At 44.2% G+C, this 15,345-nt stretch overlaps 1 protein-coding gene across 6 annotated transcripts in view; it reads left to right on the top strand.

Moving 5' to 3' along the window:
* The window catches only part of SULF2 (sulfatase 2), a 241,049-nt gene that overhangs the window by 195,092 nt on the left and 30,612 nt on the right, over positions 1–15,345 (top strand). For all 6 annotated transcript variants that reach the window (XM_035124105.3, XM_035124104.3, XM_035124102.3 and 3 more), the window contains 4 exons: positions 837–1,012; positions 8,180–8,308; positions 8,611–8,667; positions 9,665–9,794. In XM_035124105.3, coding sequence (XP_034979996.1) covers positions 837–1,012; positions 8,180–8,308; positions 8,611–8,667; positions 9,665–9,794 — 492 coding nt within the window. The remainder of the gene's footprint in view (positions 1–836; positions 1,013–8,179; positions 8,309–8,610; positions 8,668–9,664; positions 9,795–15,345) is intronic.

Raw genomic sequence — 15,345 nt, 5'->3', positions numbered from 1 at the left:
GCTGAGAGCCCAACAAATCATGATGCCTAGTTTTGATGTAAAGCTAAGCGAGGTATTGTGGTTTGTATTCTCCCAATGCAAGCCAGGAGGAGTGGGGAGGAGCCAAGCAGCTGCCCAGTAAACAATGGCTTATGACTTAATGTAACTTGCAAATATGGCCAAACTAAATGGCCTCGGTTCAGTATACCTGAAGGAGCGTCTCCACCCCTATCGTTCTGCCCGGACACTGAGGTCCAGCACCGAGGGCCTTCTGGCGGTTCCCTCGCTACGAGAAACCAAGTTACAGGGAACCAGGCAGAGGGCCTTCTCGGTAGTGGCACCCACCCTGCGGAATGCCCTCCCAACAGAGGTCAAAGAGAATAACAATTACCAGACCTTTAGAAGGTATCTGAAGGCAGCCCTTTTTAGGGAAGCTTTTAATGTTTGATGGATTTCTGTATTTTAATATTTTGTTGGAAGCCGCCCAGAGTGGCTGGGGGAACCCGGCCAGATGGGCAGGGTATAAATAATAAATTATTATTATTATTATTAGTCATGATTTGTGACTCATTGCAGTTCCATAATTTGATTTCAGATCATTCATGTTGCCTTTTTTTAAAAAAACAAATGCAGTCGCTGTCTAAATAGGACCCCAATAGTTTCATGTTTGTTTTTATTTATTTTTAAACTCTCCCCACCTTCTCTTCAGCTGAAAGGGAGCAGCTTGCACAAAAAGCCAATATAACTGGTATACATTCACCAAGCTTTTCACTGCCCTTGTACCTATATACAAGATTATTGTGTAATACCATACTGTTTTGTTCAATCCAAAATGTTATGCTTCTGTTTCATTTCAGATTTACAATGCACTGGTTGAAACAGGTGAACTGGATAACACATATGTAATATATACGGCAGACCATGGCTATCATATAGGGCAATTTGGGCTGGTGAAAGGAAAATCCATGCCGTATGAATTCGACATCAGAGTCCCCTTCTATATCCGCGGTCCAAATGTGGAGGCTGGATCCTTGTAAGTTCATGGGGCTTTGTGGCATTGGAGTAATTAAGAGAATCCTGCTCTGGTTGGTTCTGTATTGCCTTTTGTAAGATGCTCCGGAGTTGGCATAGTTTTAGCAGTAAATCTCATAAATCTTTTTTCTCCTCGCCACCCTCTGCACATCCATTTATAGATAATTTTAAATGCAAACTCTTAAATGTCTTTTTATTTAATGATAAGCAAAAAATGAAAAGACGGAAGAGCCAGGGATCATCTTTCTCCAAAACATTTATGGAGCAAAGTGTGTTTCTGTAAGGTTTTGCTCATTTCTATGGGGGAAAGGACTTGATTTCTCATAACAAGTTGTGTTCCTATCCCCAGAAAACACTTTAGTTTAGTGCAGGATGTGTTGTTAAAGTGTGATATCTAACATTGCCCAAGCAGTCTTCAATCATGCAGTGAGGCCTTCCCTTCCTCTGCAGCCCCCTCCCCCCCCCCCCCCGGCTCCAAATTCAGAGCAGCTTTTGAGCGGAGGGGACAGGAGAGAGGAAAGGAAGGGGAAGTCTTGTTGTAGGAGTGAAGTTTGTTCTGCTCATGGGTGTTTCACCCAAAGTATTTGCATTTCATCGGAATTATCTGTATCAAGGCTAAAGGTGCAGCCAAAACATCCCCTATCCCAGATCCATTCTCATTGTCTTCCTAGCACTAGACAGCTCACATACATGCTACCCCTTGCACTGAGAAAGGGGGAATTTAGACCCGTGTGAAATTCTGTATGTGAAGTCATTTCCTTTTGTTTAAGTTTGACGGTGCAGCCTATGAGGCTTCCAAATAATATTGTGTAATGTTCACAGCCCTAAGTGCATAGCTGTCATTAGAGGTTAATTAAATAATACAATGGAATCACTGTTAAGGAAATGAAGGCAATATTTTCTATATGTTTCTCTTCCCTTGCAAAAAAAAGAAAAGTAAATAAAACAAAAAAGATGACTCATCTCCTTGGTTTACCCTTTGTCAGTGACAGACAAGAGTACAGAGTGTGACTGTTAATTAAAATTGTAACTTTGATCAGCTAAGAAATTACGTAAATATACCTTCTAAGTAATTATTTTAATAGCAAATATTTGCACCAAAGCAATTATTTTGGACACAGTGCCACAATATGGGTGCTTTAATGTATACCAGTATGCATATATTAGCATAATTAGTTCTTGTACTTTTCCACCCATAATACTTTCCTCCTTTTAATATAGAAAAAGTAATGCAAGCCAGCAACAATATTGCGAAGATAGCAAAGCAGCAACAATCCCATTTTAAAATAATAATAAAAAAGAATATTCACTGGGTTTTGAATTTAAATGAATTTCAACAGTCGAAGCAGAAAAAGGGAAGAATTCTTTCGTTCTGAAAAAAATAAAATAACCCCCACTGGTATTTCCAGTGCAGCAGGACAGCTAAAAGAAAACCCTACAAACCAAACAGGGGCAGCCTGAAGAATCAGGTGATGTTATAAGCTCTATACTATAAGAAGATGGTCAGAAGTGGTCTGCAATGATATATTTCAATGATTATATGATTATTGCAGTGAGAGCTGAGATTTCCCTACCTATATCAGGGTCAGACTTTGCTCTTTCAAAAACGCCCTCTGCACCCTGCACCTCTCACCTTGCATTTTGCTCAATTCACTATGCCATAGTTGCGACACCCTGCCCCCCCCCCGGCTTGGCACCCAGTGTGGCAGAACCAGTTGCACTGCTATAAATCAGCCGCTGCCTGTAGGCTTCCCAGGACAATTTTGCCATCTTTTGCAAAGCACACAGTAGGTTTGAAGGATGGGCATATATATCCAAGCAGCTCCTGTCTCTCACAACTCGCCCTTCCCTGTGGTTTCACACCCTTCCCTGCCTATAATGAGCTATGCACAGGAACATAGGAAACTGCCTTATATCAAGTCAGATCATTGGTTCACCTTTCTCTGTATGGTTGACACCGAGTGGCAGTGGCTGTCCAGGATTTCGGGCAAAAGTCTTTCCCAGCCCTACCTAGAGACATCAGGGATGGGTAACTGGGTCCTTTTGTACACAAAGCAAGTGCTCTTCCACTGAGCTACAGCCCCTCCTGGCTAGAGTTGCACCCACTTTTTTTAGTTGCTCAGTTTCTTGTAACTCTCCCATTTCTGTTTAGTGCACAAGCACCAGGCAAAAACACAGGGAGTTGCCATCTTGGCATGCCCCTAGCCCTGAAAGCAACCTGTTTGTAGCTTCGTAGCTTCTTTTTAGATCCTGAAAACACCCCATCATTTTAAATCGCCAGCAAATTATGCCGTGCGCAGGGCCATCTTAAGCCTATCCAGCGCCGTGGTTCAAAGATCCCTCTGCCGCCCCGCCCGCCCTCCATTTCCAGAGTTGCTGACCTTTTTACAGCGCTGCCGGCAGCTTTGCGGGCCTGGAGGAGGCGGACAGCGGCTGGAGGGTGGCTCCTCCGGCGGGGAAGAGGCGGAGGCTCTGGGCGCGGTGCTGCTTCAGCGCAGCAGGCGAGGGCACCACGCCCAGCCTCTGCCTCTTCCCTGGCACACGTGCCTCAGTGGCCATGGCAGGCAGAGCCTCCGGGTGCAGCGCTGCTTTGGCGCAGCGGATGAGGGTAGTGAGCTGATGCCAGGAGGTGCCGTGTCCAGCCTCCGCCACTTCCCAGGTGCCCTCCAGAACTCGGCACGAACTTGCCGCCCTGGTGCCCTGCGCCACTTGCCTCTATGGGCAAGACGCCCCTGGCTGTGTGGGGGCCTCCTCTTTCAGGGTCTTTTGAGTGTCAAAAGCGATTTCTAAAGACACAGTAAGTCAGAGCTCATCCCCGTAGAGAAACTGGTTCACGCACACTCCAAAAGGTGATGTATCAACTGTAAAATTGGTACAAACATGGCATTTCTGTTTCCATAAGGAGGGAAATGCCCACATCAGTATCAGCTTTGCTAATGTGAGCTGCACCTTCTATTTTTCATATAAACTAATCACTGACTGTCCCCGCTTATCAACCCTGATTTAATAGCTGTTGCTGTAGTAAGGTCTCATTACCATAGGTTCATTACTTTTACCCTGATGCGCTACACTGCATTAACTAGTAATTAAAATTAAGCTGCACTTGTCAAGCAGATGAACAAATGTATTATCTTCAGTTCTTGTCATTGTTTGTTTGCTTTCAAATCCAGTAATTCACAAGCGGTCTCATTCATTGCTGCAAATTAGAATGCTGCTGCCTTGCTGTGCTGTGTTTCTGAGCTGGAAATCTGTGCAGAAGCAGAGAACTATCCATATGGCTCCGTCTTTGAACTGTAATTTCTCCTTGTAAATTTATGGCAAGTGTGTTCTTGTCCTCAAAGATCCGTTTAATTTTTGTTTTGTTTGTTTTGTTTTTAAGGCTTAGTTTCTTAATTTTTTTCTTCTGCTTGTATTGTTTTTGTAAGTACGTACCTTAATCGGAGCTAGTATCAGTTATTGATTTAAAGACTGGGCTATGAATCAGGCTCTGGTTTTGAATTTTGATTCTGCCATGAACTCAAGTAGGTGGCCTGAAACAAGGCACCCATGTTCTTTCGACCCCAAGCCCTCTGCCTCCCCCAGTTTGCAGTATGGATATAATAATACTGAGCTACCCTACAGGGTACAGGGACACAGGTGGCACTGTGGGTTAAACCACAGAGCCTAGGGCTTGCTGATCAGAAGGTCGGCGGTTCGAATCCCCGCGACGGGATGAGTTCCCGTTGCTCGGTCCCAGCTCCTGCCCACCTCACAGTTCGAAAGTACATCAAAGTGCAAGTAGATAAATAGGCACCGCTACAGCGGGAAGGTAAACGGCATTTCCATGCAGTGCTCTGGTTCGCCAGAAGTGGCTTTGTCATGCTGGCCACATGACCTGGAAGCTGTACGCCGACTCCCTCGGCCAGTAAAGCGAGATAAGCACCGCAACCCCAGATTCAGTCACTACTGGATCTAATGATCAGGGGTCCCTTTACCTTTACCTTTACCTTTACCTTTACCTTTACCTTTACCTTTACCCTACAGGATGGATTTGAGGAATACAGGATAATGTATGTAACGTGTAGCAATCTCAGGTGAAAAAAATAAATGCCAAAAAGTATTATTTTTGTGATGACCAACCAGTGGTTTTTGACAAATAAGTCTGCTGGCTAAAAATGCAAACAAACAACCCCCAAAACAAACAAGGGCCAGAAGAGGACAATTTATACCGCCTTGAGCTCCTTGGAAGAAAGGCAGTACATAAATCTAATAACAAAAAATATAGAACTAAATAGTATTCCTAAATAATTTCCCAAAGTGATAAAGGCTTGGATCCTGAGGAAAGCAACCCTCTTTGTGAGTGTTAGATTCATTCATTGTTCCCATAAATAATACAAAGTTTTTAAAAATTGCACTTATCCTCCCATGAGAGTGTGTGGGATAATGTAGGGCTAAGGGCAGAACGAGCAGTTGTGTTAAGCACACAGCTGCTGCTGAAAATGACAGCTGTGTGTATGTCTTCTGTGATATCACATTGTTGCATATTTTCCTGGCTACTGGTGTTGTGGTGAAAAAACGAAGAGCTTCATAATACAGTATCCAAATGTGGGTTAAGTTTTGTTAGATGTTATAGAAGGGGGATAATTACCCATCTCCATAGCTGCTGCTCTCAGCAGTAGACACAACTTGTAATGTCTAGCTCTGGCCTTTTCATCTTCACTGCCTTCTCAATACACCAGCAAGTGGGGAAGGAGGGCTTGAAGGTGCCCCTTAAAGCAAACGTTACGCTGTTTATGGCAGAGTTCAGAACTGACACTGCTTCAGATCCCCAACTGGCAAAAGTGCTTGATCAACAAGCAGGCGCATCAGCCTACATTCTAGATCCAGTTCCTTGTGTCCAAAGTACAACCAAGGCACTGTATAGCTCAACTCACATAGGTTGCATACGTCTCAAGCCAGAACCGATGGACAAGCATCCAGAAGTTCTGAGCTCCTAGGGAAGCACACAGAAAGGGGGGTAGCAATACAGAGACAAAGCTAAATTTTCAACTTCTAAGGCAGGGTTCGGCAAGATTTACCTCACCTGGGCAGGTTCACTGCAACGAAGATCCCTCTGTGGGCTGGATCACACGTGAGCGCAGACGCAATTTCTGATGTTGCAGAAGTGAGTCCCTGCACCGCACTGCGCCGGTTTAGCGCAGTGCGTGGGGACTCGCTGAGCGGGTAGCTCGGTTTGGGGGCAGCTCCTGGGCCAGTTAAACTCCCCCTGTGGGCCGCTTGTGGCCCATGGGCCTTAGATTGCTGACCCCTGTTCTAAGGCATACAGTCTGCAGGGCCTAATTGGGGCTTGGAATGCTTAGCTCTGGAATTGAGCTGCTGTACCATTGCTCAGAAGGTAATGTTAAGGAGAGTTTATAAGTGCATGTGCAGAATGCAGCATACCACTGGAATATCCACTTAACCCACCGCCCTCTTAATGACAAGGAGATAAAGTGTGGATCTCACAGGTTTGGAGAAACTGGTGAGGAAGCTATGGCCTTATCTGAGTGTTAAGGAATGCTCAAACTTAGTGATTTGTTAAGAACTGAATAAGCACAAGCACCAAGCCCACCTTGCAGATGTTTGGTGCTAGAAGGGAAATTTTCTAGGGTGTGACTCTTCTATTCATTTGCACCCTAGGGGGATTTCCTTTTAAAATTTATGCAAATCTGATTTCCTGGATACCGAGTATTAAGCATTGTTGCAAAATGATCTTTCTTTACTCTTAGTTCTTCTTCTTCTTCTTCTTCTTCTTCTTCTTCTTCTTCTTCTTCTTCTTCTTCTTCTTCTTCTGTTGTTGTTGTTTCACCTTTGCTTGCCTGATGTCTGTTACCATCCCCCTGCTGCCATCTACCCTTCCACTGTCTTCTAAATCTATCCCCAGTGGGTAGTGGGATGGGCCATTTCTTTGACTAAAGATGGGGAACCTTTGACCCTCCAGATGTTCATAGAATCATAGAGTTGGAAGAGACCACAAGGGCCATCCAGTCCAACCCCCTGCCAAGCAGGAAACACCATCAAAGCATTCTTGACATATGCCTGTCAAGCCTCTGCTTAAAGACCTCCAAAGAAGGAGACTCCACCACACTCATTGGTAGCAAATTCCACTGCCGAACAGCTCTTACTGTCAGGAAGTTCTTCCTAATGTTCAGGTGGAATCTTCTTTCTTGTAGTTTGAATCCATTGCTCCATGTCTGCTTCTCTGGAGCAGCAGAAAACAATCTCTCTCCTTCCTCTATATGACATCCTCTATATGACATCCTGCAGTTGTTGGGCTGCAACTCCCATAATCCCTCACCATTGGTCATGCTGGTTGTAGCTGATGGGAGCTGGCCTCCCAGCCACATCTGGACAGCCAAAGACTCCCTGTTCCAAGGGATGGCACCATAGCTCAGTGGTGGGATACATGTTTTGTTTGCATGCATGAGCTCTTAGGTTCAATCTTTGTTATCTCCAGTTGAAAGGATCAGGTGGCCACTCTCTCTGCCTCTGCCTGAGACCCTGGAGAGCCACAAACAGTGAAAACAGACAATATTGCACTAGTGTAGAAGGACCAATAGTCTAGTGTAGTACAATATCTGTTGTTACTTACACAACCCCACTTCGGTGAGTGCCAATATTATCTTTTACACTGGGTTATCCAGTGCTAGTCCTACTCAGGGGAGACCCATTGAAATTAATAAAACTAAGTTATCAGTGTCCATTAACTTAGAACAACCCACTGTTTCCTAAAACTGCCAGAGCAAGATTCCCTCTTCAGTAAAACTCTTCAGTAAAACCTGAGGTAACCTGAACTACAAGACAATAATTGATTCTCAAAACAGTGGAGAAGTTTAGGTCACAAGCTTTTTCACTTCCTTCTTTTTCATAGAATTGTAGAGTTGGAAGGGACCCCAAGGGCCATCCAAGCTCTGCTTAAAAATCTCCAGTGAGGGAGAGTCCACCACTTTCCGAGGTAGTCTCCCCTGACCTTTCTTTAGTTTGTAAATGGCTTCTCATATTCAGCTTCAACATGTAATTGTGCTTTATTTCCAACTATTTGATGTTAACCCATGGGTGCCTTTCTGGTATTCTGTGTCTTCTGCGGCCTTATGTTGGGGTTACCATTGCATATGTTTGACAAAGGTTTTGTGAATATGTTTCTTTTCAGGAATCCTCACATTGTATTGAACATCGATCTTGCTCCTACAATTCTAGACATTGCTGGCTTGGACATTCCACCTGACATGGATGGGAAATCCATTCTAAAGCTGCTGGATTCTGAAAAACCGGTCAATAGGTAAGGATGGGAAATGCATTAAAGAGAGCCCAACATTTCGCCAAGTACTTTAAGCCATTGTGATTAAACAATATGTCTGCAACAGGGCTGTGAGTCAGTGGTATTTTTCTATCCCATTTTGTGGAACTTATACAGGCCTTGCCGTAGTGAACAAGAAAAAGTTGCCATATCATCTCATAGCTGAGGCTGAAAATACATGTTTGCCATTTGCTTTCGAATCACACATCTTTAAGGGAGAAGCCAAATCCTGTTAGGGTCCCCAGATCTAGTTCTACTTTCAAATTAAGTTTGGTTTTTTCCAGGTTCCATTTGAAAAAGAAGATGAAGGTCTGGAGGGACTCCTTCTTGGTGGAAAGAGGGTAAGTGATAGGTGGTGGTTGTTTTTTTGTTCTGGAGAGTTCTGACCTCCTAAAGTAGGCTTCCTCAACTTTGGCCCTCCAGATGTTTTGAGACTACGATTCCCATCATCCCTGACCACTGGTCCTGCTAGCTAGGGATCATGGGAGTTGTAGGCCAAAAACATCTGGAGGGCCGATGTTGAGGAAGCCTGTCTTAAAGGATTCTTAAAGGATTCATTGCAGCAAAAGAGGAGTTGTACCTTGGCAAGAACGTTAATTAGTCTTTTTCATGCTGCATTTGTGAAATTACTTAATTCATCAAAAAGGCAAAGTCATATATTAGTAGTTTCAATGTTTTGTTGTTGGCATTTTTCATTTTCATTGGAACTGCTGTAAAAAATCTATGAGAGACACATGAAATAGGCAGTCTACTTTCCTACTTAATGAAAATGCATTTTAAAAAAAATATTTCTTGCCTATATTTCCTGCCTTTTTTCCAAGGAGCTTAAAGCAGAGAACATGATGTCCCACCTATCCGTTTTAATCTTCCAAATACCTTGTGTGATTGGTAAAGCTTCAGAGAGTGTGACTGGTCACCCAGTAAGCTTCTTTGGATTGTATCCTATACTGCCCTATGCACGGGCATACTGGGGGGAGCAGGGGTCCCAGGAACACAGTTTTCAGGGTGTGTGAACTAGGCACCCTCAAACAGGCGCCACATTCCATGGAGATCCCCGTCCTGCCCAGGCGCGTCCTGGCAGGCCCAACTCCTGGCTCCCCATCCTTCCCTGCCTGCTGCCAGGGGTCTCTGAGCCCTGGAAATCATCCTGGCCTTGCTGCCATGTCCCTGGCCCTCCTCTCTGAATGGCCACATGGCTAGCGCTCAACCGCTCCTCACTCGTTATTCCATGGAGTATGGTAGAGATGGTGCTCACTCTTCATGAACAAAGATTATGTGAACAACTTCTTGGATGAGGATGCAGCCTTTACAGAGCTTTGCTTGTTCTTCCCTTTTCAGGAAACTGTTACACAAGAGAGAGAATGAGAAAATGGATGCTCAAGAAGAGAATTTCCTGCCCAAGTACCAACGGGTGAAAGACCTCTGCCAGCGAGCTGAGTATCAAAGTGCTTGTGAACAGCTTGGGCAGGTGAGCATCCGCACCACGAGTCTAAGGCATGGCAAGGATTTAGGAGGCTCCTTTACTTTGTTATCCACCTTACAACAGATGGACTGAATATCTTAGAGCTAGCTCTCCTTTCTGTTACTCTTCCAGCAGTAGCGGAAAATGTATCGGCAGGGCAAGAGGCCAAGATTTCCCCTGGAATCTTAGTCAAACAAGGAGAAACATTTCAGAGCTGAATTATGTCTCTATTTCAGTTCCTTCTCAAATTCAGCTTGGTAGACCTTCACGTTCTCTTCCTTTTTCATATTAATATTCATTTCCTTTTTTAAAAGTCCAGGTGTACAGAAAAGGGTCAGTAAATGAAGTTATTGCTGCATGGTTTTGGTACAAACTCTTAATGCAAGTCCCAGGGCACTTCTGTATTCTGCTTCAGTGTCCCCAAAATTGTCCACCTGTTTTCTTTTATTTGTTATCCTGAGAAAAGCTGGCTTAGCTTTTTCTTTTGGGGCACATTTAGGGCTAATCCACACTTCCTTTTGTGTCACATTTTTAGGCACAGGTACAAGTGGATTGTTTTTGTGTGTGTCCCAGCCTGGTGCACTTCATACATTTTGGACTACAACTCCCATCACCCTTGATCATTGGCTGTGCTGGTTGGGGCTGATGGGAGTTGTATTCCAAAATATCTGGGGGGGGGGTTTCACTAAACCATAGTTGGGCAGTACATTCTTGAGCTGGGAAAAGCCCAAGGAGGACTGGGACTTGCACATTCCTACCTTCCACATTGCCAGGAGAGTACTTTTGACAACATTTAGTAAAACTAAAAGCTTCTCAAGTCCTTTCCATCACAAGGGGATATGGGAAGGGGGAGCACAGAAGCCAGAGTCTTGCCCGGGGTTGCTCCAACTTGTGTGTGTATGGCCAATGTGACAAGTCTAGTCAAACACAAGGTTGATATTTTTAACAGTTTATCTACCTTGTGTTTCATGTTCCATTCTGCCCTTAGACCTTCTTCCTTCTGGCATTCTGTAATAAATTAGAACAAGGCATGGGTGGAGCCAGGATTTATTTTAGGGGACAGGCTTGGGGGGGGCAGAACAGATTTATCTGCAATGCAATTGGTCACTTAGTTAAGTACTTTGTTTTAGGGTTGCCATATTTCAAAAGGTAAAAACCAGGACAACCCAAAAGTTGTTGACCTTTTTTTTAATTACAAATGCTATGGAATGAATCTTCTGCCTGCAAAGCAGATCTTTTGCCACTGAGCTATGGTTCTTTTTCACAGTTATACAGGCTAACATTTCAACCGACTCTTTATGAATGAACAGTGGTAGCCAATATGGTGCCATCTAGACATTGTGGACTTCAACTCCCATCATCTCTCACCTTTGACCATACTGGCTGGGGCTGATGGAAGATGTAGTGCAACAAGATCTGTAGGGCATCTTGTCTTTGGCTACCCCCTCTGATTGTTACAGGCTATTCAAGATTACTTACGGCAAACAGCCTTCCATCCAAGCATTGCACATGTCACCTTGCCTGTTCCCTTTCTTTTTCTTTTAAAGGTAATAAAATGTTTATGTGGTGGAAAGTGAGTAAAAATAACCTTACTGCTGGCAAAGAGGGAAATGATAAAAAAACCACTGTCATCGATGTATTAGTCGTCAAGGAATGGAAGGATTGTTTTAGGGCTTTTCAGTGTGAATTTATTTGGGCAGTTCAGCATGGGATGGAATTGAGCAACAAAGACACCAACTAAACCGGTAGCAATCATGTTGATTAGAATCAGGGCTGATTTTCAAATAGTCACCCTCCCCATCATATATCAAGGCACCTGTTGCTCTGTCTAGACAAAAAAAAACAAGTCTCTTTGTGGGGTGTGGAGAATATGTCTGAAAGATAAAACTGCTCTTACATCTCTGTATAGCTAACCTTTTATGGTGGGTTTTTTATATACTGTAGCGCACCCCCCAAAAAAAATCACTTCTTTTTTTTTAACGTTGCTTAGTTTCACAAAGATATGCATATCTATATGATTTGTGTAGCTATGCATCAGAATGTAGGGAGCTTCCTTTATACAGAATAAGATCTTTGGTCTTGGCTAACTTTATCTGCCAGTTCAGTAAACCCATATAGATCAGGCGTAGCAGCGCTCCCAATCCATGGGCATCAGACGTCTGTAAAGGGCACCCATGCATAAAGCTGTTTCTTGATTGTGTTTCATGCAACACCTATCGCCAGTTCCCAAACCTGTGCATAGAGCCCTCCATGCAAGGCCCCTTTACAGACATCTGGATTGAATGCATATCAGCTGGAGGTAGAACTTGCCACACCAGATCCATCTGCATTCCATACCCATGGATACTGCACATCTGGGCAGTTGTTGCCCATGCATTCTCCTCCAGAGATTCCCATCACTACTTAAATCCAAATGCAGTTGCGGGAAGCTACAATATAGAGGGGCAGGCCAGAGCTAGGTGGAAAGGCTCTTAAATCCTTTTCTCCTCCAGCAGTTATTCTAATCATAACTACCACGACCCCACAGCTTTCCCATGTTAAGGGGTGGGTTGGAGGAGGGAAGAAACAGAGCTACCTGAAAAACAGCTGGTGCCGAGCGGAAAAATCAGCATAGGAAAAAAAAGAGCAGTTCTCTCTCACTTCACCATGCAGGTGTTTTGCTCAGAATTGCAGTCTCTTGTGACTGCTTTTGATTTAAGATAACAACAACACACACACACCCCTAGACAAGCAAACCTTGAGGTGTAATGAACATGCAATTGTCTTGTCTAGCTTTATCCTGACTGGCAACAGTGCTCTAAAGCCTTAGGAAAAAGATCTTTCTCAGCCCTGCATCCTGAAACAGACACTTCTGTCTGATTAGTAAGCTCTTTTAGAAGGCAGTTACGGTAACATCTCTCATCTGTACAGCGTTCCCAGAAGTAGCATCATCATAACAGTTGAGTGAAAACTCTGTTCCAATAATTTTGCAAAGTTTATACCGATTTTGTTCCTGTGGTTTCATCCACTTGACTGGAAGGCTTTCAGGGTGAATTCATTCTTGTATTGAATTTGGATGACGGTCAGTTTATTGGCCACTTGACGCTTAAGGGGTCTCTAAGCAACCTACACAATTTTAAGAGCATAAAGCACAGAATAGATTTTTAAAAGCACATTACCATGCAATAAGCCCATAAAACTTACAAAAGAGCAGCAAAAGCATATACGGTAACCAATAAACAGCAAAGTTATCATAATCTAGCAAATGCCTGGGAGATAAGATAGGTTTCTACTTGGTGCCAAAAGGATGTTAATGATGGCACCAGGCAGACCTCACTGTCTGAGAAGACCCTCTCCCTCATTTCCACCCTCCAACTTTCCCTCAGAGGGGGCATCTGGGGGCAGGGCCTCTGGTGAAGACCAAGGGGTCTGAGTAAGCTCATATTGGGGCCATGGGACTTTCTGGGTCAAAAGCAGCACTTTGAACTGAGCTTTATACTTATTGTCATCTTAATAAACCAGGCAGGTGCTGCATAGGAAGGATGAAATGACTTGAAGTTGTGTAACTCCTGTATAAGATCTCAAGAACAGTTTCACTGTGTCAGATGAATAGTTGTTTTAGGTCCATACTCCAGCCTTTGACAGCTCTCTGTCTTTGGCATTCTGCAAACTTTTTGAAAGCTTCCATAGCTGTTTTTGAACATCTCTACCTCACTGCTGGTCTACAAACGGTTCTTTGTACAACAGAAACGTCTACATCTTCCATTGTCTGCCAAGCACTAGAGGACACTTTCCAATGAGATGAGAGAAGTACTTGCTGGTGATAAGTGGCAGATAACCAACAGAGTTTCCCTCCTTGAAAACTTGTGAACACCACCTATAAGACCCTTCATTTGAAACAACTAATTAACGATCTGATTTTAAAGTCTGGTGTGTGAGACTGGGGATCACATTTCCAGAGTATTCTTCTTAACTGTTCCCGATTGTTCCTGTGACTGATTGAAGCGAATATTTGAAGCTGCCCCTTGATATACCGTTGAAGAATCCCGGAAACCCAGCTTATGCTTCCCTGAAACTTGCTTGCAGCTGTGGATAGATTCAGGCAGCAACTCACTTCTTCCACCACAAAGTGTTTTTTTACAAGGTGATAAGCATATTCCGAGTAGTATAAAGAGAGTGTCCCCCCTCCCCCCCCCCAGAGGAGAGGATGGGATCAAAATTGCCCTTGAGGATGAGTGGCTTACACGAAACACTCTGGTTATTTCTTAAGTGATTCCCCACCTCCCCTGTTCCTCAAATAAATTATTCACTGCACTTTGGAGGTTTGGCTTTTGGGTTAGTTTTTCAAAACACTTTTGGAAAGAAAAGAAAAAAAGACTTGTGGCAACTTAAAGCCAGCAAGTTCATTGCGGCAGAAGCTTATCGGTGCTAGAGTCCATTTTGTGAAACACATTAAGTGCTGTCTTCGGCTGCAAGGCTTTCATACGTGATAAAGGACACGTTCGTACTCATAAGTGCATTCAAGCACAGAGGAGGAGAATTGTAAATCTGAGGTGCAAGAGGTTAAATATGTGACATTTTTATGCTGAATAGCATAGAACTCCATGCCTTTGCTATGTTAAGAACATAAGAAGAGATACTGGATCAGACCAAAGGCCCATCTGGACCAGTGGCCTGTTGCGTGCCAAAGTGGCATGCCCCTCCACCTGAGATCAAACAACATTCTTTTGCACTGAATTTGGCCCCAACTTTATTGATTACATATGTAAAGGGATGTGGCTTAGGCATTGGGCATATCCTATGTCATTGGTAGGCAACCAAAGGCCCGGGAGCCAGATCCGACCCAATCGCCTTCTAAATCCGGCCCACGGACGGTCCGGGAATCAGCTTGTTTTTACATGTGTAGAATGTGTGCTTTTATTTAAAATGCATCTCTGGCTTATTTGTGGGGCATAGGAATTCATTCATTCCCCCTACCCCAAAAATATAGTCTGGACCCCCACAAGGTCTGAGAGACAGTAGACCGGCTCCCTGCTGAAAAAGTTTGCTGACCCCTGTCCTATATCAACCAGCCCACCTGCTAGATGTTTTCTAGGAATTGATCCAGAGTTGGGGAGACCCTATGACATACATCAAGTTAGGTGCCTCCTTGCCTGCACTGATTGCTATGGCCTTAGCCCCTGCCTGGGCATCTGGACAGAAGCACTTATTCCTGGATCCCTTTAATGGGATACCCCATTTCCTCAGAGGGGCAGGCAGAAACTTGCAACCTCTCCTCCTACCTTGACCAAAGGCTTTACCCAATGCCTAACCCACCAGAGTTGTGACGATTGCTATGAGAAAGGCAAAACCTTCAGATGAGGCCAATTAGGCTGATGGAAAAATTCTCCCAGGGCCCTGAATATGGTGGCCGAGACCATCCACACCAAGTGACTACCCCCCGAAAGGTAGGCACAAGCTGAACCCAAGCGGGGGGAGTGGGAGAAACAGAAAATAACTGTGGTGCCAGTAAATGGGCAATCTGCACTTTTTATTTCTGAGGAGCGGACCAGAGCAAAGTCCTCCTTTGGACCCAGTC

This window comes from Zootoca vivipara, chromosome 7 (assembly GCF_965207765.1).
Source record: "Zootoca vivipara chromosome 7, rZooViv2.hap1.1, whole genome shotgun sequence".
Lineage (NCBI taxonomy): Eukaryota > Metazoa > Chordata > Lepidosauria > Squamata > Lacertidae > Zootoca > Zootoca vivipara.
This window is presented reverse-complemented; position numbering and strand designations above follow the sequence as displayed.